At 46.8% G+C, this 27477-nt stretch overlaps 2 protein-coding genes and 3 long non-coding RNA genes across 5 annotated transcripts; 3 read left to right on the top strand and 2 right to left on the bottom strand.

The window, feature by feature from the left end:
* Nucleotides 1–2006: 2006 nt before the first annotated feature.
* Nucleotides 2007–3931, bottom strand: LOC120675551. The gene is made up of 2 exons (XR_005675390.1): nt 2477–3931; nt 2007–2395 (listed from the first exon to the last, which is right to left on the bottom strand). It is a non-coding gene; the product is annotated as an uncharacterized LOC120675551 (long non-coding RNA).
* Nucleotides 3932–5346: 1415 nt separating this feature from the next.
* LOC120676932 (cytochrome P450 86A1-like) lies at nt 5347–7362 on the bottom strand. Its single transcript, XM_039958279.1, has one exon. The coding sequence runs from the start codon at nt 7248–7250 to the stop codon at nt 5601–5603; it is 1650 nt and encodes a 549-aa protein (XP_039814213.1). The 5' UTR covers nt 7251–7362; the 3' UTR covers nt 5347–5600.
* Nucleotides 7363–11812: 4450 nt separating this feature from the next.
* LOC120676276 lies at nt 11813–14281 on the top strand. Its single transcript, XR_005675749.1, has 3 exons — nt 11813–12320; nt 12576–12722; nt 12800–14281. It is a non-coding gene; the product is annotated as an uncharacterized LOC120676276 (long non-coding RNA).
* Nucleotides 14282–18856: 4575 nt separating this feature from the next.
* On the top strand, nt 18857–20217 carry LOC120676855. The gene is made up of 2 exons (XR_005676011.1): nt 18857–19018; nt 19908–20217. It is a non-coding gene; the product is annotated as an uncharacterized LOC120676855 (long non-coding RNA).
* A 512-nt stretch (nt 20218–20729) lies between these two features.
* Nucleotides 20730–25021, top strand: LOC120675062 (UDP-glucuronate:xylan alpha-glucuronosyltransferase 1-like). Its single transcript, XM_039956155.1, has 2 exons — nt 20730–20886; nt 23118–25021. Exons 1-2 carry the CDS (start codon nt 20730–20732, stop codon nt 25019–25021), a joined length of 2061 nt encoding a protein of 686 aa, XP_039812089.1.
* Nucleotides 25022–27477: the final 2456 nt, after the last annotated feature.

Raw genomic sequence — 27477 nt, 5'->3', positions numbered from 1 at the left:
AATTAAGTATAAATTCTTTCCATACTAAATAATCAAGATATACTACCAATCAATCAAGGGGTTAATTGGAAATGCCCTAATTGCCTCAAGAAACCTTTCCAAAGCATAATATCTCCTTGCCTTCCAATCACCGCATCTATAAAGACATACATCACTAGGATTAATCATTTACCCATTGTTGCTGCTGTCGCGCCAAGAAGCTGCTACCATTTGATTTCTTCTTCCAAGATAAAACATCTCAGCTGATCGGAAGGGGCCTAAAGCTGCGGCAGCATCTGATGCCACAAAAGCAACATGAAGTCGCATCCAATACCAAGGTCTGCCTCCTACCCATGTTGCAATATTGGTTGTGATAGCAGTTTTATTTTGTTAGTTAGGAAGGATGTGTTGTTTATCAGAGTGTTGAAATAATATCTTAGGTCGTTGGCGTCCCCCACCGTCTGTTGTCCCCTAGTCGTCGCTGCCAGCGTTCCCTCATTCTATCTGCCTTTCGTAATACCGCATCACGTAGATATCGGCACCAGCGCCTGTTATTCTGGAGGTCAGCATTAGTCACCTATTCCAATCCCAGTATGTTATCTTGATCGGGATTGCTGTGTATATACACAACATTTTTACAAATATTCATTTAGTTATTTTACCCATCAATTTGGATCCTTCTTTTTTGCCTCTACGGAAAATGATGCGATTGATGTGCTAATATTGATATCCCTGGTTGTACGAGTGTTAATTGGGGCAAACAAAAAAGGATTAGGACAAGTCAGCCTGCGAAGGGAGTAGATCAGAGTCTTCCAAATCAACAGCCTTCAATCGCGATTCCTCTCTATTTGGTTAATTTCCATCCTCTGTATTAATGGAATTAAACTTTTGATACCTTTCCTTCCCTTGTGTCTATGGAATTAAATATTGCTTACAATCTGGATATGATTGGCTTCAAATCTAAACTCCAATTGGTAACAAACCAGGCTAGGTATTCCTTCACCAGTTTGTTGACTAACTAATTCCATAAACATCCACGTGAAAACAATATGCTTCCATATTTAATCAAAGGTTAGTCTTATATAGATACAAAATGTTGCATTCCTTTTAGACTTTTAGATAATAAATACAAATATAATTGGTTATTCCACCACATGATAAATGATAATTTTTTAGTAGTAGTTCAATGCAATCCAATCATTTTTAAATAATTTGACTTTAAATACTCCCTCCGTAACGTCAAAAGAAGTCGTTCTGGCCGCCGACGCCCACAGCGCAAAGGAAGTCGTTCTGGCCGATCGGAGGGGGGTTTGGACGGCAATGCCCCTGCGTAATTGCGTCGCGCGAGAGTGCTTCATTTCCCTCCCCTGTCTCATGTGCTGAGTTACTCCGCATTAACGCCGCACGCTCGCCTTCCTTCCTTCCTTCCTCGCCTTGCCTTGCCTTCCTTCCTCGCCCGTTGCTTCTCCTCGCCATGGACTCCGACTCGCCACTCGCTGTGGGCTCCGACTCGCCGCTCGCCACTCACCACACCGGTCATGCCGCCGCCGCCATAGATGGACGCCGCGGAGGAGGTCGCGCCTGGCTCCATGCAGATGGACACCGCGGAGGAGCTCGCGCTGGACTCCATGGACGCAGCAAAGTCATCATCGCTCGTCCCGGACTCCTTCACGCCGGAGTAAGAGTTCGTCCCGGACTCATTGGCGCCAGAGTTGCAGAAGCTCGCGCCGGACTCCATGGACGCGGCAAAGTCATTGTCGCTCGTCCCAAACTCTTTCACACCGGAGTCAGAGCTCGTCCCGAACTCATTGCCGCTAGGCGCTTTTGTTTGCACTCGCTGTCATCCCGTCCATGAGGACCGCCAAGCATGGGATCGTGCACACTCACGTTGGTGGCCATGCTCTCGCTGCGGTCTCGTGCACATGGAATACATGCTCCTCGCCATGTTTTACGGCTTCAAGGAGTTCGACTGTCAGGTTTTCATTCCCGATCTGGATAACGTCGTGATGCATGGCGACAGTGTCAAATTTGATCCACATGTGCTCAAGATGCTCGACGTGAAGCAACAACGTGAGCTCGCTGCCGGGAAGGATGACGACACAACAACGATAAGATAACAAGCACAAACATTCTAATTGTGTTCATGCTGCAACATGGTAAAAAAAGAAATTACAGAAACCTTCCAATATCTAACTAGCTTTTTCCCTCTACAATGCAGCAAGTGTAGTCTAGGCTTCATCTAGCAAGGATGGTGGGCACGGGATAGAAGTTGGCAGGCGGCCTTGTCTTTCTAATGTCTCCTTTTTCATGTGAGGGATCTTAAAGTTGTTGCCTTTCATCTTCATTGTTTCGATTAAAACAGTTTTTACTGTCCCGAAGATGCGGCTTGCTTTACGTGGACAATACTCATGAATGCCTATAAAAATCAGTGATGAAATTAGTTGTTGGAATGATGAAAAATGTGTGAACAATTTGATCAATCATGTGTGAACACTACCTGTTGCACGGCTGGAACTAGGTCTTGAATAGTTTTGCATGCTCTTGGTATTGAATTGCTTGAATTGCTCGAAAAAAACCCAAGTCCAAAATGTTGAAATCAGGAGAATTTGGTGGTTGAGAAATGAGCCGAATATGAAAACCATCTCGCTTTGCATGCTCACAAAACAATGGATCATCCAACTTTAAATGTGAAGGTACATTGTCTTGTTGAATGAAAATAGGATTGCCCACATCTTCTCTTGGCCACTTGGCTCTAATAGCCGGCAAGACTTGGTTAATCATGAATTCTCTAATGACATCTCTTGTGATACTTGTAATGGGTTTCATAACCATATCTCCACGGACACGGCCGGTTACCGCATTACTTCTTTGAGCCGGCTCATAAGTGACAAGAGGAAAACATCCAATTCTACCATAATAAATGCTCTCCCCATCTCTAAACCTCGGCTGAGCACAAACACACAAAAACATGAGCCTAGGGGTATAGTTTTTGTTCTTACAAGTCCTATGTGGATCGTCTTCTTCGGGGAGCAAGTAATACTTTTCAGATTTTTGGGTGAGGTAAAACCATTTTTCATCAATGAAGACAAAGTAAAAAAAATCCTTAAACCTTGGATCACCACTCAACCCCCTCTCAATCATGTCAATACACCACTGCAACCTAGTCTTCTTATTAGCATCAGTGAGATGGTGCTTCATACTACTAGAGTGCCGCCTAAGCAAACCTCTTCTCAAATACCTTTGCACCCTTCATTTGCTAATCCTAAGTTTGGCACAAACATCTCCTATGGTCATCCTATCCTTTAGAGGAATTTCACGCAAAGCTTCCAAATCAATAGGAATTGGCTTACGACCAACTCTGCCCTTTTTTAGACTAGAAAACACAACCAGGACAGAACTTGCAAATTGTATTTTACCTCTCTGCCATATGCGCTGCACTGTCCGAACGTGGAGATCAAATTGATCAGCAACAATTTGGGTATCTTACTTGTGGAGTATTCCGTTGTTGCTTCTAGCCAACAACGCTTGATAAACTTGTTTTCTAAAGTTTTCTGTCATTTCTTTCCTTCGTTGGTTCACTTGAACCGGAGGCTCATCAGCATGTTGTACAAAAGAACGTTAATTAGTATCATGTAACATAAGAGTTGAAACAAATACAAGGGTGGACATGAGTTGAAACAAATAGCAGTCATGTTTTAGTAGTACCAAAATTTTAGAACTGAGCTAACTTTACTTACCATTGATGTTTTGAACAAAATCAAAATCAACCGCGCCAAACTCATCTAGAGGTAAGTTCAAATCAAATCATGTCCAAAGGAAGCATGGAACATGAAAGATGACACAAGAAAATAGTAGTAGTATGACTTTTCAAACTAATATCAGATGCGAAATCATGCAAAGATCTAAATGTTCGTGCATTGAGTACAATAAAAAAAATAACAGACGCATTACTGTTGTCATCTTCATCGACGCTGTCGTCCTCATCCAGCGCCGGCAAGGATGCGTCATCGTCGTCATCGTCAACGGAAGCCTCACAACATGTTCTACTTGTAAAAAAAAACAAACATACTCAATCGAAAAGCAAGGCAGCAAGGAAGCAAACTTACCGATGTCAAGTTGCACTACTGGAATGTTCAGGTCAAGCCATGCATCCGCTTCTTCTTCTAGTGGAGCATTCAAGTCGAGCCCCGCCATTGTAGCGAGTGTGCTGCTGGTTCACGACGTTCTAGTTCCCCTCCAAGCGTTTAAATGGTCTTCACGTGTGAGAAGGGGCGGCCAGCGCAAGCGTGCACGAAACCGCGAAAAAACTAGCGCGACAGCAAGCACGCAAGCTTCAAACGCCAAAAAAAATGGATGCGGCGATGGCAAACCAGCGCGCCCGGCAACGAACGCCGAAAAAAATGGGCACCATGACGCCAAACCAGTGCGCCGAGGCGAACAAGAACTAAAAAAACGGACATATCTGTGCGCCCAGGCAACCGGTTTGACGTCCATGCACAGTAGCATGCCGCCCCATGCAAAACACGGCGAAGTGCAAAAATAACACAACGCGAGGAATCGAACCAGAAACTCCAACTTCCAGTTGCCTCGGGATGCGTTGCGCTAGCCAATGGGCCGAGACGATGTTGTTGCTTACAATGCACCCGCTATCATATTTATTAGGGGAAAACATGGAAAAATTATCTCTAATTAATCACTCCTTGGTATGCTAAATGCTGTCCTAAACAACTTATAATACCATTACGGAGGGAGTACGTGCCTGTGGCACGTACAACTCCACTAGCTTTTATAAAAAAATTACAATGTTCATTGTACTATTATTTCAATATATAAGTGGGTGCAATTATATTGGTTGACTTGTATTTGGTACATATTCAAATTACTTGTGCTATTCTAGTAAGCGAATTTAGTATTTGGTCTACTGCAAGTTACTATCCCTTTTAATTATATTGATAATACTGTAAGTTACACATATAGTGGGTGTAATTAGTTGGATTAGCATAGTACTTTGCTCAATGTGTTCATAGTTTTTGCTTGTTTGATATGTAATTTTTTCTTTTTGCATATGTGGGATTACACAGGGTGCCCCCAAATTTCTGAAATTTTTTAATTTTATTTTATGCTATATTTTCAAAATTTTAGTTCTTTTTTCGTATTTATTTGTATCAAAATCTTATTTTGAGTGACATTTGTACTCAGAATCACTCAATTGTGGTTGTTTTTCTATTTTTGAGTGATTTGGTTATTTTCCTCGCTCGGGTGAGACGGTCTTTTGTTTTACTCAGTTTTCTTTTTCGTTCTGATTCGTGTGATTTGCTTTCTCTATTCACTCGAGTGTAGAAGCCCCCAAATCACCCAAGCAGGATGTAGACAGACCCACCAAAGTAAAGTTCCATTGCTTAGCTTTTTTTTCATCCAACAGACCTCAACAAAAAGTACACAAAACCGATTCACACAAACGTACACATGTAGTAGACAACAGGAGCAAACAAACCTAGCAATAACAATCTAACCGCTCAAAGGGGGGAAACGGTATGACTTTGACAGGCCGAACAACTTGAGAGGAGGCAGCATGAACGTAGTAGAAACCAATGTTCGTGGGCACGTCGCACATCCAGGACTTACGCGGCTGCCGCGGTGGTGGTCGGGATCACAAAGGCTCCCAGCTGCTGCGGCGCCTCCTCCAGCGCCGCGACGACGTAGCCGGCGAGGTCCCGCGGCTTGACGTGCACGCGGAGACCGTTCTTCATGAACAGCGTGAGCGACATCTTCTGCTCCACCTTGTGCCCCGGGACGAGCTCCACCGAGTGGCGCAGCAGCACGGCTGACGCGATGGACTTCATCTGCAGGTAGGCCAGGTCCTTGCCGAGGCACGTCCTCGGCCCGCCGTTGAACGCCACGAAGCGGTACGCGTCCTTGGTCGGCTCGAATCGGGTCCCATCAGCCGAGAGCCACCGCTCCGGCCGGAACTCGGCGCAGTCCTTGCCCCATATGCTCTCCATCCTACCAACCGAGTAGATGGAGTAGGTGATCGCCGAGCCGGCCGGCACGACGGTGCCGTCCGGCAGCACGTCGTCCGCCACCACGTACTTGGAGTCCTGCGGCACCGACGGGTACAGCCGCAGCGTCTCCGCCAGCGCCGCCTTGAGGTACACGAGGCGGTCCAGCTCGTCGAAGTCCAGCGGCTCCTCGGCCCACCTCCCGGCGTCGCCGCCCCGCGTCTCCCTGAGCACGGACGCGATCTCCGTGACCACCCTGCGCTCGACGTCGCGGCGCTGCATGAGCATCCAGAAGAACCAGCTGAGCGCGACGGACGACGTGTCGCGCCCGGCGAGCACGAAGTTGAGCGCGATCCACTGGAGCACGTCCTCCGGGAACGCCCGGCCGTTGCCGTCGCGCTTCTTCATGAACCTGGACAGCAGGTCGTCCGACGGCGTCGCCTTGCGCGCCGCGATGGCCTCCGTCATGTACTGGTCCACGATCGCGAGGCTCTCGCGGAGGTTCCGCTCGCTCCCGACACCCAGCGCCTTCTTGATGCGCCACAGGAAGCTGGGGAACAGGAACCTCTGCATCGTCGCCTCGGTGGCGGAGTCGAAGGCGTTGGCGAAGGGGTTCTCCTGCAACCCCGGCGACAGCGTCTCGGGGTCCTTGCCGAAGGTGAGGCCGCAGATGTTGTCGAAGGTGAGGCGCAGGAGCAGGTCCTGGAGGTCGACGCTCGCCGCGGCGTCGCAGTGGTAGGCGAGGATGCCCCACAGGCGGTACTTGATGATGCGGTTGGCCCAGCGCGCCATCGCCTGGCGCAAGGTCCGGGTGGTGAACTCGAGCGCCGCCGTCTTGCGCTGCAGCAGCCACGTCTCGCCGTCGGAGTTGAAGATGCCCTGGCCGAGGAGGTCGTGGAACGCCGCCTGCCACATGGGGCCCTTGGGGTAGTTGTCGAAGCGCGCGCGCAGGATGTGCTCCAGGTTCCGCGGGTTGCACGTGACGGTCACCAGGCCCTGGCGCCGCGCGAGGAACGGCAGCGGCAGGATGCACGTCTGGTACGTGGCCGCCTCCCCCGTGGAGCGCAGGTTGTCGACGATCCAGTCGTGGACGCGCGCCCGGTTCAGCACGACGCCGGGCAGGCTGCCGACGAGCGGCCACATCCGCGGCCCCGACAGCCGCCGCGCCAGCGCCCAGAACCACACCATGTACGCCGAGACCAATGCCACCGCCGCGGCGGCGGCGTAGGGGTGGAAATGCGACACACCGGCGGCATCCAGCACCGTGGCCATGCCGGCGCGTTTTAAGCTTGCAACCACACCTGGTGGTAACACCACTGTGCAGGAGATATAATTAGGAGGGATTGGTTTAGGCGCTGCGATTAAGAAATGGCGCTGTTCTTGGTGAGTTGGGAAATGTGTTCGGCGCCCTCGAGTATATATATCCACTGCACACCCGAGCCGTGTGGAGAGGCTTTCTTCTTCCTCTGCGCCCAAAATTTAAATTTAAATGTGGTTCAGTCTCGCAAGATTTTGAATTCGTCGTGGACAAATAAAATGCGTTGCTCTTGTCCATACTTCTTGCCTTGTTGGCCATTCTGCTCAACAAGAATCATTAGCAATGCTGCTCACTTCAGCCAACGTGCTGGCAGCGACTAAACTAATCGCGGTTGGTGCACCTTTTTTTTTCAAGAGGGTAACGGAAAGTAAGGAGCGCTGTAGGTATTGGACACTGGTTTTGCTGCAGAAAACTCAGGGTGTGTGTTGCCTTGAAGAGCTCTCGCTTTCTTTCTTGCTACTGCGAGCTACCGGGATGGTTGCCCATACTCTAACCAATCCATTTCGTCGAATGCTTCACCTTTCACGTACTAGAACCGTGCGATGCTCCCAATATCGACTTGGCAGTTCGTTCAAAAATATCGACTTGGCAGCAATAGTTGGTGAGAAATAGTTCCGTGAGAAATATCTCACCAACGAGCTGCTCACCCTACAAATTAAACAAGAAAGGAAAACTGAACGGACATAAGGCCAAATTCATTTATGAGAGGTTTCATTTCCATCATATTCTTGTTATGAATAGTACGTTTTGAGTGTGTGCTCTTGGTCTTTTAAGTAGCTTCTAGTTGACAGTATCCAAATGGTACTATGCCAAAACAGAAATCAATCAACTTTTTTATTATTATCTTAGTTCTTTTGGAACATTAAATCTTTCTTATCTCCTTGTGGCTTTGGCAATTTCAAGTGCTAAGCATCTTAAGCCTCCAAATTGAAAACCTTTTTCTGTAAGAAATGTTTAATAAATAATGGTATTACATTATCTTTGGAAACCCTTGAAGGTAAAACACACACACACACATCACGGTGTTAATATATTTAAGAACGGATGAAGTAATATATTAATTTTTGTTTCCACTTATCAGTTCTCACCTGAGATATTAGCATCTGCTCCAAGGCCCTCGGCGTCGCCCTCCTCCGAGGGGCGACACGGGCGGCACCCAGGCCAACACCACCGCCGCCCCTCCCCAACCTCGTCCACACCTCGCCGCTACTTGAGCAGGGGTCCGAAAGTCCATGTCCCTCCTAGGACGGCGGCGGCGGGGTTCTTTCCTCGCGTATGGGCGTGGCTCGCGAGGATCTGGGAGGTCTCGCGAGTGGCCCGTAATGGCTGCCGGCTTCAAGTGGGTCTGCCGGATTCGGTGGCCATGGAGTCGGAGGTCCCTCGTTCGGCACCCGCGGCGGGCAAGGCAGCGCCGCCGCGTCGCTGGGCCGCCCGGGCGCGATCGAGGACGGCGGCGGCAGCCACAGGCTACAGCGGTCGGGCCCCTCGGGGTCTTCCCGCATGGGAGTCTCGCGGCCGGCGGCGGGCGTGCGACTCCAGCGGGTCTGCGGCGCGGCTGATCCGGATCTGGCATCGCCGGCTCTGCGGTCCCGTCTTCGTGGGATCCCGTCGAAGCGGGTCTTCGCTGCAGCCAAGGCCGGCTGCCGTCGGTGCGGTGGCCCGGGCAGCGTCGGGTTCGCATCCGGATCCGGCAGGCCCGGGGCAGGGGACGGTGCCCTCGGTGGGGGGCTTGCACGGAAGGCATTGAGGCGTGGTGACGCTGGCTTCACGGAGTTGAAGATGACCTCTTGGGTGATCTCAGTGGCATTTCCGACGCAGCATGGAGGTCTCGTTTTTCCCAGCGCCCGGCCGCTTTAGCAGTTCCGTGTGGTTCGTGATGGGTGGCTTCGGGGGCCCCGGATGCAGATCTGACATCGGCTTGGCCTCTAGTGGTGACTCCTCTCCGGCAGTTGCGCCTTCGGCTTTGGTGTTGGAAGGGCCAGCTCCGGACTTTGCAACTACTTCTGGTGATGACATTTTCAACTTCGCTTTGTTTTTCATATAGACCAAGAGACATGAGTCACTTTGGCTTCATTCGCGGATTCTCTTACTCGAAGACGGATTTCATCTGCACTTTGTCCCGGTGGATTATGCACGGGTACCCAGTGGCAACTTTGCAGCATGGTATCTCAGGTTACGAGTTCAGATGGTTTGCCAGACTTGGAGTTCGTGGCCGTTCGAAGTGGGTCAAGTCTGGTCTATATGGAAGCATTGGCCTGGTAAGAATGGGGAAGCAACACGGTGTGACTTTGTTGTGGTGGTACTTGTTACTAATTCACTGCAATGTCGGCACGTGCGTGTGCCATTTCCTCATTGGAGGCATTGTCTCGAGAGCCTACTTCATAGTCCAAGAGCTACTTTGGTTTGCGAAGCAGATGAAGGTGAAGTCGCTTGTGGTAGTTTGTTGCGGCATGATCTTTAGGTCATGACGTTCTCTTTTTTTTGTTTTTTTTCATAGGCTGTGTGCATCTTAGTTATGCAGATGCCAGGATTGGTCTTATATAATTATATCACCTTGATGTAATTGTCTAAGATCAATAAAGTTTCCCTTTTCCAAAAAAAAAATCAATTCTCATCTTAAAAAAGTTATCTATAAGTCCACCCCGGTTTGTGTAGATAAGACTTTCACACTCTAACCAGTTTGTACTGGAAAGATGTTTCTTTGATGTCATGCATTCCTCCTTTCGCAAAATGAAATGAAGGAAGAAGAAGAAGAAGAAGAAGAAGAAGAAGAAGAAGAAGAAGAAGAAGAAGAAGAAGAAGAAAGAAGCGGCACTCCTGGCTGCTGCATCACATTTGGCAAAGCATATCGCAAAATGATCTAATCTTGTGTGGTCAAGCAACTATGCAAGAGGCAGCCACAATGAAGACTATTCTACAAGCGTTCTGTGATTCCTCAGGTCAGACCCCCAACTTTCAAAAATCCTACATTCTTTTTAGCAGAAATGTGGACAACAATACCAAGATAGCCATAAAGAATATATTCCCAATTCCGGACCTTCAACCTCACACCAAGCACTTAAGACACCCCATCATTTTCAGTCACAATGACCGCAATCGAGCTTATAATTTCATCTATGGCAAGTTCAAAGGTAAGTTAACGACGGCAAGAGCCAACAAATTGAATCATGCGGGTAGACTAACGTATATCTAGTCTGTGCTGTCTTCTATCCCCCATCTACTATATGTCTATGGTCCTTTTTTCTAAATCTTTCTTGCAAAAATCACAACTATTATTAGGAATTTTTGGTGGACTGGTATCCAAAAAGACAACCCGACCAATCCAATCCCCTTCCGATCTTGGGATGATATCTGCCAAACTAAGGACGATGGTGGACTGGGAATTAGAGATCTTGAAATAGTCAACAAAAGTTTTATTATCCAGGCTGCTTACAACATTGCAACTGAAAAGAGTTTGATCCTTACTGCTGTTCTAAAATCTAAATATTTTACCAATAAATCTTTCTAAACTGCTAACAATAAAGGGCCCAAGTCCATTTTCTGGTCTTCCATTATGCAGGTTAAAAAGGAGCTTCACAACAATGTCATTCTCCAAATTCAAGCAGGCAACTCCTCCATCTGGTCTTCCCCTTGGTGTCCCATCTGGGAGGACATTCACAACCACCTTCTTCTGCCAGTCACCACTAACCCCCTCTCATCCACAGTCTCTGACCTTTGGTTACCTCATAGCCACAATTGGGACAATAATCTTCTTATGCAGACCTTTGATAACATCGCAGTCAACGAAATATCCAAGCTTCATCCTGTCCCGAACAACAACCAAGACATTCTCAGATGGAAGCTGGCCAATAATGGTACTTGCACCGCCAAAGCCATCTATAACCACTTAGCCTCTAATCAGATTATTAATCTTCGGTGCTGTTCGGCTGATTTAAAAGCCGGCTGATTTCGGCTGATTTAATAGTACCATGTGAGAAGAAATAAGTCAAAACAAGCCGAAATAAGCCGGGAAAAGTTCCTAGCCAAGGATCCAGAAGCATTACCTCTCATACCAACCAAATCCTCAAAAGAGCCTGGAAAATGAAAAACCTCCCTCCTATCATTAAAACCTTTGCATGGAGGCTGATAGAAGAGCCCTACCGACTGCTGAACAAGCTTCAAAAAACTCTACCCAACCTGACTTCAATTGTGCTGCATGTGGAAAAATCGAAAATGATGCTCATCTTTTCTTCCAATGTCACTTACCCCGAGCAGTATGGTTTTCTTCATCTCCTTCTGTTATTACCACTAATCTCCCCTATGAACAAGATGGGGTTCAGTTAACCTTAGAACAGGTCATGCCTCTCAATCTGGACGACAGCAAGTTTGTCACATTCCTAGCCACAATGTGGTACATTTGGAAGGCGAGGAATGAAAGAAAATATCAGGGCAAAAAATGGACTCCTTTCTAGGTGCACCATGCAGTGGCAGCATTTCTATCCACAAAACCTCAACAGGAACCACATAACTCCACTCATATATCAGATGACGACCAAGCAACACCTTCCCACCAACAACTAGTAGGTACCAGTTTTCTTCTCTCCACAGGCCCCACAAACAATGCAACTCCTCTTCAGACCAACTCTTTCAGAACCACGCAACCTGCGCTGATTGAAGGCATAAGATGCTACACCGACGCCTCCACTTCTCCGGATCAAGCCACTCACTCCTTCAGACCTGCTGGACTCGGCATTTTCTTTCTCATACCGCAGGAACAAGCAGCAAGATCTATCTTCATGAAGGCAACAGTGGCCGAATGTTCACTCTGTCTTCATGGCAGAGGCAGCTGCTCTAGCTCTAGCTGCAACTATTGCTCAGGCTCTTCACTTTCCCAATGTTAACTTTCTATCAGATTCACAATAATTAGTACAACCTCTCAACTCCAGCAACCAGGAAAACCTTCTAGATTGGAGAGCCAAGCCTTTTACTCAGATCTACAGGAATTCCCTTCCTCAAATCAACGGCAAGATCCTAAAAATTCACAGGTCCCTCAACACTACTGCCGACTCCTTAGCTAGACAGGCTACTCTTCATAATTCTTCTCATGCTGTATCTTTTCAGCCTGTTTGCTCCTTCGGGATGCATAATCATCAGTGCGACCTCTTTCAAGCACTGAACCGTGTAAACATTCAGTCCTTTCGGCTGATTGCAGCATCTTGCTGCTAATTAATATATGTGATGTTTGTTGTAAAAAAAAAACCCTGAGTTCAACTCTGATGTGCTATTTCTGCATATGCCAGGCTTACATATGGCCGCTGCATCAGAGTAGTGTCCTAAATGCCTTGGTCCTGATACGAGCTAGTGTGGTACTCAACTGCCAACGCATGCTGTGGATTAGACTGCAATTGGCAAGTGCACATTCATTTCTCCGTGCAATATATTAAGCGGTACTCATGTTTTATCCTTGTATCAGGTACTAGTAATACCTTGAATAAATGCTAATGTCAGGTTCATGCAAATGCAGAGGCAGGAATGAACCATTCGAAGCTCAGATGCATAACAGTTCAGTAGAATTTCCTCAACTTCAGTGCTGAACCATACCAAGATGATGCAAAGGCAGAAAAAAAAACTATGATACAAGTGTGTGTCTGAAACTATGCAATTTCAGTTCCCAAAAATTCCTATTTGCACATTCTATTGCAAATTTCAGTACTGATTTGCTGTGATAAGCTATCACATGTAGGGAAAGTCAGAAAAGTATGTGAGCATTCGCGTTTGTTTTTGTCAAATTACCAGAGTACAACAACTAATGGGGGAGGGAAAAAACATATCATATGGTTTCTTGTCACAGAACAATGTATGAAAACAACCCAGTTGCGAGCAAATCGTACACTGTTAAGTGAGAAGTCCAAATAAGGAACCAAAGATCTCGGGACAGATCAATTTTTGGCTTATCTTTCTGATGATGGTGTCCTCAGTTCCACCTTGTCCTTTACTTAAAAAAAAAATCATCTTGTCCTGATTTTGCTTATGCTAGTCAACCATGACTTGGTACAGCACCAAGTGGCAGAGCCATGAAATTATTAGGGTTAATTGGATTTGTACCATTACAATTTTGCAAGTTCATTGATCTACCATTACAATTCACCTATTTGGAGATATACCATTACAATTCGTTATTTGCTTCGGATGTGCCATTTTGTACGTATTTGATTTTCTTGGACGCACGTGCAGGCTCTGGTATATCCGTATGGACAAAAATACCCACGCTCCATCTCTTTCCTCCGTTCACTTGCTCATGGGCCCCACATGTCACCAGCTTCTTCCATTTCCTCCCCAATCCACTTCTTCTGTTGGAGCCTCACGCGTGCACCGCCGCCGTCATGCTCCGTGCTCCGCACCATTCGTGGTCACCGCCCGGCCTGACCCTGCGCGGGCATCGCTGCTGCCGCTCTTCAATCCTCGACTGGATGATGTCGCGGGCGTGGAGGCAGGCGAAGCCCGCGCCGTCGCCGACGCCGTCGAGCTACTGCGCGCACCCGCCGCCCAACCCTGCATCCCGCTCCCAGTCCCCTCCCAAGCAGGAGCAGCACGGCCGCGAGCAGCGCAGACACCACGACAACCGCCAGAACCATCCGTGGCCGCAAACTGTCCGGACCCAAAAGTCTCCTGCGTCACCTCGATCTCCTCTTGCTCTGCTCCACCCGCCGAGCCGGATTGCACTATCCGCTCGCCTTGATCTCCTCTTTCTCTCTCTTCCCCTTGGGCGCGCTGATGCAGGCGAGGAGCCCCAGCAGCATCCTCTTGCTCTCTGTCTTGTCCATGGTGGCGGAGCGATCGGAGCAGGTGGATCTCGCCGTGTAGACGCGCTCCAACTTGCCAAGGCTCCATAGAAAGTCATGCACCTGCACCCGTTCCACGCCACCTCCATGCCAAGAATCTCGTTGTACTGCAGGCGCGGAAAACAGAGTAGGGGAAGAAGATTAGCACGAGAGCAAGGTGAAGACGATGAACAAGCTGATTGAGGAGGCAAGCTCCGATTAGACAGTGGCGAGGTCCGATTCGATGGCAGCGGAGCACGGCAGGGCTGAGGGCGAGAGCATGGCCGCAGCGGCGCGCTCATGCAGAAGCCGAGGGGGAGGGGTGGACGCCTCCACAGGCGGATGGATGGACTAGCTGATTGGAGAAGGAAGGAAGGAGGAAGAAGATGGAGCAGGGGTATTTTTGTCCATACATAAATACTAGAGCCTGCACGTGGGTCCAAAAGAATCAAATACATACAAAATGTCACATCTCAAGTTAAGAATGAATTATAATAACATATCTTCAAATAGGCGAATTGTAATGGCAAATCAGTGAACATGAAAAATTGTAATGGTATAGATCCAATTAACCCAAATTATTATAGGTGAGGCTACTTTTAGCGAGAGACTAATCCAAATATAAAAATGTACCTATTCACACTTCATTAGTGCCTTCACACACCACAATCTTACAAATTTTAAGCTAAGTTTTAGGATGTTACCTCAAATTTGAAGAATAAATTTATTGTTCTTGCGCCAATACACTATTAAAAGTTTATAGTAATAATAAAGGGATCATATTCCTCAAATGACGATGAATTTTATAAGAATACACATACCACTAGGCACTAGCAAAGCACTAAGGAACTAAAAATCATCTAAGCCCTTGCCGGCTCGCCGCAAGCCCACTGCCCCCACCGCCGGGTGTGCACACGGCAGCAGCCGCCGCCGCCGCCGCTTAGACTGCCGGTTGCTGCGGCGCAAAGTGGAAGAGGAGCCGCCACCGCCGCTTGGACTGTTGGCTGCTGCGGCTCGAAGAGGAAGACGAGGGGTGTTGAGTCCTGGAGTCTAAAGACCGGAACAAGTGATAGTAGTATTGGGCTTTGGCTTCTGGGCGGCTGCGGCTATTTCGTGCTGGGCAGTGCTGGCTCATGGATACAAATCTAGCCCACCTGCAACTCTGCCTTCTTCTTGCTCATTTCATCTCCATCTCGCACCTGCAGGCAGCCATCAGGGCGAAGCTAGGTAGAAGGCACTGGGTGCCCAGGCACCCACGAAAAAAGCCAAAATTACTTACACAATCAAATTTTCACCACTTATGCACCCACTAAATTAGAAGCTATGCATCACCGAGCAAGCTTTGAGCAATGTAGTGCTAATGGTGCACCCCCCCCCCCCTCATGCCCAGTGGCGGAACCAGGATTGAGTCGAACCCCGGGCCGAGTTTTAAGTATAGACGTCCACAAACTCACAGTTCAAAAGATACATGAAAATATAAACGGAAAGATAGATAACATACAAAAAGCGTCATCGCGAAGTAATATATTTATTCTTCTTCAGCAATTGATCCAAGTCCTTCAGCAATTGATCCAAGTCCAGAGGTAGAAGCTACTGCAAAATGAAAAAAATTTGGGCCGAACCCCGGGCCATGGCCCGGGTGGCCCGGGGTGTGCATCCGCCCCTGCTCATGCCCGCTCTAGCTTCGTCCTTGAGCCATGGAGGCCTGATGGAGCACGGCGAAGGGCATGGGTGGCTAGAAAAAACGGTGGTCTTGAGACGAGCCCGCCGGTTGGGGCGACCGCCCCACCCCGCCGATAGGGTAGCTCCACCCCTGCCACCAATAGAGAGTTGCTGCTGGCTACACTGGATGAAATTGAAACAAGAAGAACCTTCGCAGGTAGTGAGGCAACTTTGATAAACCGTTGATAAAAGTTAGTGACAGCAAGTGAAGATTGTACATATCAGAAGATATTCATCAGTTGTGAGAATGCATCACGACATTGTAACAATGATGCGAATGCAAGATTTTCAATATTGCACCATATAAATATACCAACTGATCTTGTGGCGATTGTTTTTCTTTTTTGAAAGAGATACCCCAAGGAAGACCCTTGAAGTTTAAGGTGCCGCACCTAGGGTTCGAACCCTGGGCGGGACCCTCCCGGCCAATTGCCTTTGGCACTGCGCCATGAGCTCCTTGGCATCTAGTGGCGATTGTTACATTGTAATGTTAGTGCAATGCGGGGAGGCGGTCTACCTCTTCCCGTCTCGTTTTTTTTAAATGTTAGTGGCCATTGTAATAATGGGAGTGTGATTAAAAAATGTAAATTATAACTTACTATGCATATGTCCTCCATACATAATGTCTCTCCAAATATTTGAAAGCGTCTAGTGGCTTTTGAAACTGATTGAGCAATTTCCTTTCGAAAAAATGACCGAGCAATTGAGTAAACTTCTTTTCCTGAGCAAGGAGGGGGGAGGGATAAAGTTCAGTTTCGACAACACTGTCTCGATTTTCCCTTATGAAAGCCCGTCTCGATACCACTGCCATTAATTTTATCAGAGGTAAAGGAGTATTTCCAATGTCGTCACATTAACAGTACAAAACCACTAACATTTCTGAATTACATGAATAGTAGATATCAGTTCTTAAAAAAAACAGAAAGCTGCTAACAATACTTCACAGGCAGGCTATTAGGGTTACAAATGCAGGAAACTAATGCTAATTCCACAGGACGCATATGAATTCAGTGAAATTGCTGTGCAATATACTTTACATCTACAGAAACAATCCTTATGCTAAGACTGCTATTGTTTGAGTAGCAGATACAGTTCAGTAATTTCTGCAAACATTGCAATTCAGATATGAATCCAGTCACCCTACATGTTTGGACCAAAGTTAGAAACATAATGAGCATGGTTATTGGTTACTGATGCGGGAAATGCTGATGGCAGAATATGTACCAGAAATTCAGAATTCACCTAGTGTCATGCACATATAAGAAACATTCCCTACCAAGACAAGCTAGTATGATTTTAGAGGGCCATCACTTGTTCAAGTATGAGCAAATCGGTGAGCTAGTCATGGAACACTATAGAGTTCTAAAAATGTCATTACTGTTCTGTACATACGAATGACAGATTGACAGTCTGAAATAGGGGCATATGAACTGATCAGCAGGATGTCAGTACATAAATATCGGCCCAAAGTATAATTCCTAACTTCCCTATAGTAATCCCACTATTTCAAACAGGTCTTAAATCCTATTAAGGACAGTTGGACCTTGATCTCAGACCACCAATAAAATACTAGTACGAACAGTCACAAGAAAGTAATGGAACAGCACACTCAAATTAATGCAACGCTAATTTACTAATGGAACCTTGTATCTGAACTATTGAGGCTCATGGCTTGATGAACCTAATGGGACAACATACGGGAACTAGTGGAACACTGGATCCGGCGTAGAAATTCCGCTGATTTGGACATACCAATGGATTGATTTGTCATCTCGGTATGGTTATGGGACGAGGTGGTGAGAGGCATTTGTCTCAGCTAGTCTATCAATCCGTGCTCCCGCACGGACTAATTTATTAATATAAGAATGAAGTTAATAATTATTATTATCTATACCACGCTCTTTTCATCTATTAAATATTCGAATACATACTCTAAAATATATATATTTGTCATTATCTTGTTGCAATAGATTTCATTTTGCATCATACCTCAATATGTATTCAATATATGTTTAGTTTAACTATTTGTTGTGAATTGATATTCTTATCTCTTATCATACACAAATATATGATGACATATATTGTGAGTAGTATTTTTATATAAATAATATATTAATAATGATAGAAATAGTAATTTAATTTTTTATATTGATGCACTTTAATACATTATTATAATTATATAATTTAGATTCAGATTTATGAGTAATTTAATTTATAATAATAATGACATAATTGGATAATCTCTAAATACGATTCCTGCAACAAAAGAAGGCCAACCAATGTGGCCACGTCGTCCGTTTTTTCCCGACCGTTGGATCAGACGCGCGCACGGTTCAGATCGGGCGAATCCCGGCCATTTTGTAAAAAAGTCCTCGGACTTCACAGAAATCAACCCGCGGTCCTTCTCTCTCTTCCTCTTTCCCCTTCTCCTCCTCAACATCGGCGCCGCCGCCGTCTCGCGAGCCCGCCTTTGTGCCCTCCACCTGCCGGTCCGCCCGCCGGCCTCCGCCCTTCGCCTCCCTCCTCGAGCTACGCCCCACTGCTCGAGCCTTCGACTAGCCGCGACGTCCCGGCGCCTCGCGAGCCCGTCGTCGCGCCCTCCGCCTGCCGCTCCCGGCTCGCCCAGCGGACTGCTGGCTCGCTCTGCTCCTCTTCCGCGCGGCGCCCCAGTGCACAGAGGCAGAAATCGGGGCGTGCACAGCTAGCCAGGCGTTGGCCCCAGGCCCGCGCGCGGCCAGGCTGAGGCCACGGCGCGGTGGCTCACGCGAGCCGGCGGAGGCCGACCACCGAACAGCCGCGCCGATCCGACGGGCCTCCCCCGGCCGCGCGGCCCGGCGTTGCTCCTTAGCCTGGCATCGCCTGGGCCGTGCTCTTGCGCCGCCGGCAGCTGCCGTGTCTGGACGCGGCTCGCCCTCCACTTGGCCGCCGCCCTTCCTCCTCTCTGCCGCGCTCTGCTCTATGCCTGTCGCACGGTCCGCTGCCCTCTGCCGCCTGCCTGCCCGCCGGCCACCGACCTGCGCTCGCCCGACGCGTTGCCGCTGCTGCCTGCGACGCGACGCAATAAGCAGGCGTTGGCAAGTTGTGCCTGCTGCTGCAGTTCACCGACAAGCGCTTCCAGTCTGTCCACGACCTCAGTCCTCACCATCGGCGTCGAGTTCGGGGCGCGGATGACCACCATCGAGCTCCAGATTTGGGACACGGTGCGTATGCCTCCCTTTCTCTCCACCCTCTGTTGCTACTTTCCTTCGTTCGTTGGTAGCAGCAGCCGCCTCCTCACGCCATGTCTTCACTGCCGTGGGGAAGAAATTGAGCATCGCTGCCACCATAAAGAAGGCAAGCACTCAGCGCCCACCACATGCTCGACCAAATGCTTACAAGGTTCAGCTCTGTTAAGTATAAAACCGAGTTCAAATAGAACAAGTAGTTATGTCAAATATAGAAATACATGTGGTCCGAAGATTATAACAAAATGGTTGTCGTGTGATTTGTTAATCAACTGCAGGACCATCAATGAGGGGAACCCAGCACAAGTCACGAGAAAAAAGGAATGATCTAACAAAATGGGGCATTCATCTGCTGCATGATTTCCAGGGATGAATAATGATTAGTGGCAAAAGCAGTGTGTGAGAAAAGGAGAGAATGAAACCTGCTGCATCTCTTCATCTGGATCACTCATTGGTTCAACCCATGCAACTGTTACATTTAGACATCTGTCAAAAATACCTTGACTTAAAAGCTTTCTGTATGACTATATCTAGCTCCTTCAACTGGTTGTGCATCACGTTTGAATGCTCCTTGATGTGGATCTGTAGCAGTTTGGTCCTTCCTTCTCTATGTGTTTGCTGCGTTTGACAAAGGATCATACTCTGATCTACAACTCATTTGTATATCAAAGTGGATTGGTCCAGCAACTGTAGAAGTAGGACCTAGGTAGCAGGATTAACTTCTAGCTTACCTCCTGGAAGTTTGCTTTCCTGTCAATTGATGCTAACTTGTTTTCTTTACTGTAGACTGCATCTAAAAACTGATTGCTTCTTGGTGTGATAATATGTGAATGATTATTTTTGCCTATGCCATTTTGTATTTCAGGCTATCATCCCATCGTCATGACAGGCCAAACAAGGATGATGATGAATTGGAGAGTATGAAGAATGACAAGGACACTAAAGCTCACCTGGACAACGCTTGTCTTTGCACCTACAGCCTTGCTGGCAGCCAAGTCTATGATCTGGTACTGCTGGTACCTTCCTGAGCTCATGATATGAGTTGTTTTCAACAATACACATATCACATATTTGATAGTTAATATTTCACATTTCTGCTAGAGATTGTTTTACTACTCCTAGGATATATCCTACCATTTCTGCTTGCCTGGTTAATCATGTACTTGACCGGTCGAGTATGATCGCAAACTGGTATTTAGGATGTCCAATTGCTATGGCATAATTTTCTTCCATGATGAAAACCTTGCGGCTTGCTGAGCTCTAAAGTTGCAATATAATGGATATTCCTTGTTCTTTGTCAGGCGCCCCCACGCTGGTGAAATTCGTGTTAGCTAAACATTCTCACATTAGGCCAATTTTCAGTTCGAGCTACTGTTATATGAAATGGCCACGTGACCACATGGATCATCGATCCGATCTGATGCGATTATCTTTTAACATTACAAGCAGGCCAAGAATCATTCAGGTCCATAACTAGATCATACTACAGAGGGCGGCGTTGGTGCTCTTTTGGTCTACGATATCACCAGGTAATTACATCCCAAAGTTTGCTTGGGCAGTCTTTTTATGCTCACCTGAATCATGCTGATAGTACCATTGGAATCCATGTTGGATTGATTCCACAAGGAAGACTTTCAATCACCTCGTGAGCTGTCCGGAGGATGTGAGGCAGCACGCCAACGCCAACATGACGATAATGCTGATTGGGAACAAATGTGATCTGTCTCATAGGCGTGCAATGAGCTACGACGAAGGCGTGCAGTTTGCAAACGAACATGGCCTGATCTTCATGGAGGCATCTGCAAAAACCACACAGAACATCGAGGAGGTCATGCTTGGTTCTGGTGTGTTGGACATATGTGCAGTTAAGAACATTCAAAATTTTCTCATCTGGATATTTAAACGAAGGCATTTGTTAAGACTGCTGCAGCATTCTACAAGAAAATTTCATTACTTTTCCTCTGCTTAGGAAAAAACATAATGAGCCCCTTCGATGTTACTTTAAGCATCATTTACGCATATACTCATGTACCTTCTGACTTCTGTTCCATGTTTACTACATACGGATTGAAATCTTACGAGGTCCATCGAAGCATAAGTCTCTACTTCCTATCTTGTACAAAGCTCATCATCTTTTCCTAAGAGCCTTTATATATGGAAAGGTTGGAGTAATGATAACCAAACATAGAAGCTGGAACCTAAAGACCTTACACTCATTTAGTTTCTATAATTAATGCCACCAACATATATATTGCACATATTTGTCAAGATACAAGCATTCATGAGATATTTCTACAATTGGAATTACTTTACAAAGCTTCATTTGTCTCATGTTCGTATATGATATCAGTAATTTTTTCATGCAATGAATCCTATCACAAATATAATATTTCTCTATTTCAATCATTTGATCTATTCCATCATACATATGGTTAAGATTTCTGAATCACTCTGCTTGAAGTCAGATGTTGTGGTCTACTCTGAATGATGACACCCTGGAGAATCATGCTTGCTGTTTAATACTCTTAAATATACCAAGCATGGTTGTAACACCTGAAATTGCCCTATCAAAAATCATGCAATCAGTAAAGATAAAAGATTAGAAATGATGAGAGCAATCTGAAAATCTGAAACAATAAATATTCTATGCACGAACTAAAGCCCGCATCAACTACAAACATATGATGCAAAATACAGCCTACACACTGGTCATACGCGACAACGCCGCGACCATTTCTAGTTTATATGCAAATTAGGAGATATTTGTATTATTTTTATAATAGCATAGGTGGGTAATTTATATAAAGATTAGGGGATTACTTTAGATTTTTTTATAATGGCAGAGATGGATAATTTAGATACATATTTAGGGGGTTACTTTAGTCTATTCTCATAATGGCAGAGGTGGTTAATTTAGATATATGTTTAGGGGGTTACTTTAGTTTATTCTCATAATGGCAGAGGTGAGTAATTTATTAAGAAAGATAATAGATCCGATGGTTATTATAATTAGAGTTGTTGGATTGATGGCCGGATGTTTCTGATTTTTGTGAGAATTTATAGAATTTCTCTATTTTTTTAGAGTGTCCACCTAGGATTCTAGGTGGCTTCATGTGGAGCCTCCAAAGGAGCCTCCAATTAGTAATAGTAAGATCGCCCATCAGCAAGCACGAGGAGATAGGAAGACCTAAATGAACATTTCCCTTTCCCTCTTAAAAGAAAAAAAAAACTGGGGCATACGAGGCCTACCTGAACTTTGATTTACCTTACCTGTAAACCTGAATAATTCAGCAGGAATGACTAGTTGCCGTATGCAACCAAACAGATAGTGTCACTGATCGGACACAACACGACGGATCAATCGATGAGCCACCCAACGTTGGTTCTCAGCGGTCGGATATGATCGGTCGATGAACCTATAGCTGGCCCATCAGTATTAATATTGCTACCATATATGACTAGTGGTGCTCCGTCCATCAACAGCTAATACAAATGGCTTCCTCTTACAACATACTACTTCAGAAAGAGAGAGAATGACGAATAATCACACTACTCTCCGTGAGGATTCTCCAAGTGGAGTCCCCTGCAGTTATACTATACGTACAAGCCAACTAGGAACCAGCTGACCTAGCCAACGCGATCGATTTCAGTTTCTTGTCTCAGGTCGTGCAGTATGTGCAGGCCTTTTTGACACAGCTCTCTCTATATACTTGTATATATCCTTCATTTTTGGAGTACATGCATATGTAAGTCAAAGTCTCAGAGGACATGCGTTACCTGAAGGCACTCAGCCTGCCCCGGCCGTGGTGGACGCAGGCACGCAGCTCGCTGCTGCTGGGCTGCACTGCATGCAGCTGCAAGCTCCAACTAGAGATCAATCCATCAGTAAGCTGCTAGAGCACAATCAAATTAAGCATCTCTACTGGATATCGATTTTAATTTGGTCGCACTGCCATCCTTTTTTTAGAATATGAAAAGGTTCCAGCCTTGATCATTCGCACTGCCATCTTCATCATCAGCTTCGAAATTTCGAACGGTCTTTAATGTCTTTTCCTTCTTGTGTGCCTCATTTCAGTGCTTCATCGCCACCTGAGGCTGCGCAGCGACATGACCGGCGGCGGCATACGGAAGAAGAGTGGGATCCATAAGCTGCTGGTGCTCTTGCTGTTTTTCGCGTGCGCCATCGTGGCGCTGCTCGTCCGCGGCAACGGCTGCTGCGTCGTCGTCCAAGTGGCAGTAGCGCTGCCACGGACGGTTCCAGTTTCCCTTTTGGGTGCTCCTCCTACTGCTAGTCATCCAAGTGGCGACATCCCGACGACGTCTACGGGAGCAGCAGCAGCAGCAGCTCATGGTGGTCAGCAGGAGCCAGATGCAGTTGCAGCCCCTGAGGAGGAGGAGCTCTCTGCTAGACCGTACGCGGCGGACAGCATCTGGGACATCCAGTGGGAGAGCGTCGCCAGGAGCCTCTCGTCATACATCGGTGACGACGACACTGGCAGCGGCATCGTCAGAGTAGGCCTGCTCAACTTCAACTCGTCGGAGGTGGCGCGCTGGAGGAGCACGTTGCCGGCCGCCGACGTCCGGGCGGTGAGCCTGGCGCCTGCCGCGGACGCCGTCACCTGGAAAACCCTCTACCCGAGCTGGATCGACGAGGACAGCAACAGAAGCAGCTGCCCCTCCCTCCCCGATCCAGATCCGCCGCTTCGTGATTACGATCTCGTCGCCGTTAAGCTCCCCTGCCGCCGCCAAGGCTGGTCCAGGGACGTGCGCAGGCTCCACCTCCAGCTCTCCGCCGCCAAGCTCGCCCTCCACGGCAGCAGCTCGAGTGTTCCTAAGGCTGGCATGGTGTTGATCCTGAGCGAGGCCAAGTGCCTACCACTACCCAATCTCTTCCCCTGCAAGCACCTCCTCGCGCGCCATGCCCACGCCTGGCTGTACCGGCCCGACGCCGCCTACCTCCGCGACCGCCTCAACCTGCCCGTCGGCTCCTGCCAGCTCGCCGTCCCTTCCCTCCGGCCGCCGCCACCTGGACAACCGGGTGCGGCGCCAAGATCAAGGATCGGCAGGCAGGCGTACGCCACCGTGCTGCACTCCGCCGACGCCTACGTGTGCGGCGCCATCGCGCTGGCGCAGAGCATCCGGCAGTCGGGGTCGACGCGCGACCTGGTGGCCCTGGTGGACGCGCAGAACGTGGGCGCCGAGCAGCGCGCCGCGCTCGCGACGGCGGGCTGGCAGGTGCGCCCGGCCCCGCGCATCCGCAACCCGCGCGCGGCGCGCGGCGCCTACAACGAGTGGAACTACAGCAAGTTCCGGCTGTGGCAGCTGACCGACTACGACAAGGTGGTGTTCCTGGACGCCGACCTGCTGGTGCTGCGCAGCATGGACTTCCTGTTCGAGGAGGCGCCGGAGCTGAGCGCGACGGTGAACAGCGGCGCGCGCTTCAACTCGGGCGTGATGGTGCTGGAGCCGTGCAACTGCACCTTCGAGCTGCTCATGGCGGGCATCCACGACATCGACTCCTACAACGGCGGCGACCAGGGGTACCTGAACGAGGTGTTCCCGTGGTGGCAGTGGCACCGCCTGCCGCGCCGCGCCAACTCGCTCAAGTACGCCCGGGACGAAGCGGACCGGGAGGCGCAGGCGCAGGCGCGGGTGCTGGGCGCGGAGCCGGCGGAGGTGCACGCGGTGCACTTCCTGGGCATCAAGCCGTGGCTGTGCTACCGCGACTACGACTGCAACTGGAACGTGCCGGCGCTGCGGCGGTTCGCGAGCGACGAGGCGCACGCGCGGTGGTGGGCGGTGCACGACCGAATCGAGCCCGCGGAGCTGCGGGACAGGTTCTGCGCGCTGCCAGAGGGCCAGATGGCGATGCTGGAGCAGCACAGGAGGGAAGCGGCAGCGGTCAATGCGCCGGACGGCCACTGGAACCGCACCATCACCGATCCGCGCCGCCTCATCAAAGCCCATTACCAGCACTGACTACACGTTGGCCTCGTTTGGTTCGCGCTAGGATTTTAGCGTGCTATGAATAATGATATTTTGACCGCTAATTACGATGTCAAACAAAAGCAGTTTATAAAACCAACTCTAAAACCCCGCGCTAGTGACATTGAAGAATCTAATAAGGCTTTTGACCGCGCGGTTAGAGGATGATTACTATATCATCACTGTAGTCAATCATCGATTAATTACCGTCATTAGATTCGTCACGAAAAGTTACACTCATCTCTAAAAAAGTTTTACAAATAGATTTCATTTAGTACTTCATGCATGCGAGATTTTCTTTTCGGGAAACATGCGCACTATTTTTAAAGAATACCAAACAAGGCCATTATTGATGCTCGTCTTCATTTGGCTAGAGAGAGAGAAGCGCTATGTTTCAACACTATAATCTCGTTCTTTTGTAAATGTTTTTCACCTGTGTAAATTCTCTTGTATCTCTCATAATGGATCCTCTAGACACATTAAAGGATGAGGAAAGTAAGGAAAAGAGTAAAGTTTATCATCGGTCCCTAATTTTGTACTGTTGTGTCACACCAATCCTTAAACTTGCAAATCGATCAATTAGGTCCTCAAACTTATTCATCTGGGTTATTTCGGTCCTCAAATTTGTTTAGCTGTGTCATCTCGGTCCCTAAACTTAGAAATCACCCGTTTAGGTCCTCAAACTTGTTCAGTTGTGTCATCCCGGTCTCTAAATTTAATTTTGAGTCTCATCTAGGTCAAAAAAATATGATCTTTATATCAAAAAAATATTTTATAACATTTTCATATAAACTCGAATGAAGACAAATTTATATTAAAATTGTAGCCCTCCACGCGATCTATAGCTTTGTAGTTGAAAAGTTTCTGAATTAAAACTGTTTAGGGTCCCAAAATATTGTTGTAAGTCTATAGATTTTGAAATATAAATTTTAAAATTAAATTTTTGGACATTAACAACTTCAAATAAAAATCTTTTCAACTACAAAGTTGTAGATCTTGCCGAAGGCTATAATTTTGACATAAATTTTTTTATTCGAGTTCATATGAAAAAATTATGAATTATTTTAATATAGAGTTTTTAGATTGCCCCGTTTTGACTGATGAGACTCAAAACTAAGTTTAGGGACTGAGATGACACAGCTGAACAAGTCTGAGGACCTAAACGGGTGATTTCTAAGTTTAGGGAGCGGGATGACACAGCCGAACAAGTTTGAGGACCTAAATGGTCGATTTGCGAGTTTATGGACCAGGATGACACAACCGAGCAAGTTTAGGGACCGGTGATGGCTCTTAGCATAATATATTATCTTTCATGATAAAATTGGATCAGTATAATAATGGTTGGAGGAGAGCCCCAATTTATCGGTATAACGTGTTTTCTAACGTAAAAAGAACCCCCAATTTTATGGTATAACGTGTTTTTCTATAACTAACTTCAAAAAAATTAGACCAGTATAGTAATAATTAGAAAATGTCCAATCTATTATTTTATTATTTAGCCAATAAACGGAGCCTCCACATTCGCTGTCAAGATCTAGAAATTCCCACGTTAATCGAAAAAATAGAAAAATAAAAATTACCCACCACTGCCATTATGATAAAAATTAGCCTAAAATACCCCTGCACCTAATTAAAAATCGCCCACCAATGCCATTATAAAAAAATAAATATAAAATAACATCTAGCTATGTATCAGTTACAAACATATACTATTAATAAAAACAAAAGCTAACAATAATTAATCAAAATGAAACAAAAATAAGAATAATTATATGCATAATATTATAATAAGAATAATTATATGCATAATATTATTAAAGCTCAACAAATCAAATATTTATTATAGGTAGATCATATTTGAATTGTTTTAACCAACAATAAGATATAATTGACGATAATAAAACAGGATGATGTATGATAAAAATAATATAATCTTTAAATAAGGATATAACGACATGGAATTTTTAATTTTCAATACTAGCTGCGCAAATGCGCTGGCTATACGCCTAGTTTAATTTGTATATCATGATCTATGTAGCTAAATGAAGCAGATGAAATAAAATGATCAACTAATTTTATTTTCCATTTACTATTACTAAAATGAAACTATAGCCGTATATAAAAGGAGGAAGATGGGTAAAGAAAAAAAACATGTTAATGAGACCTAATGCCTGCTAGCCTACGGGGCTACTGGACATTCATGGTTCAGTGGTTCACCACTCATCCTACCTATCAAACTTGGCTACTAGCCTGCTGGATATTATTCACGTTTCACAACTCCCCGTATAGTGGGGCTACTGAACAAACTGCGAGGCTCGTAAGTTATTAAAATTAGACTAGCTAAAAACTCGATTCGAGCTCAACTATACTATACTAGGAATCAAGTCGAGCTCGAGTCTAACCTCGAGCTTGCGAGCTCTAAGGATCCGAGATCCAACTACTTATGAAGC

This window comes from Panicum virgatum, chromosome 5N, assembly GCF_016808335.1.
Source record: "Panicum virgatum strain AP13 chromosome 5N, P.virgatum_v5, whole genome shotgun sequence".
NCBI classification, from domain to species: domain Eukaryota; kingdom Viridiplantae; phylum Streptophyta; class Magnoliopsida; order Poales; family Poaceae; genus Panicum; species Panicum virgatum.
This window is presented reverse-complemented; position numbering and strand designations above follow the sequence as displayed.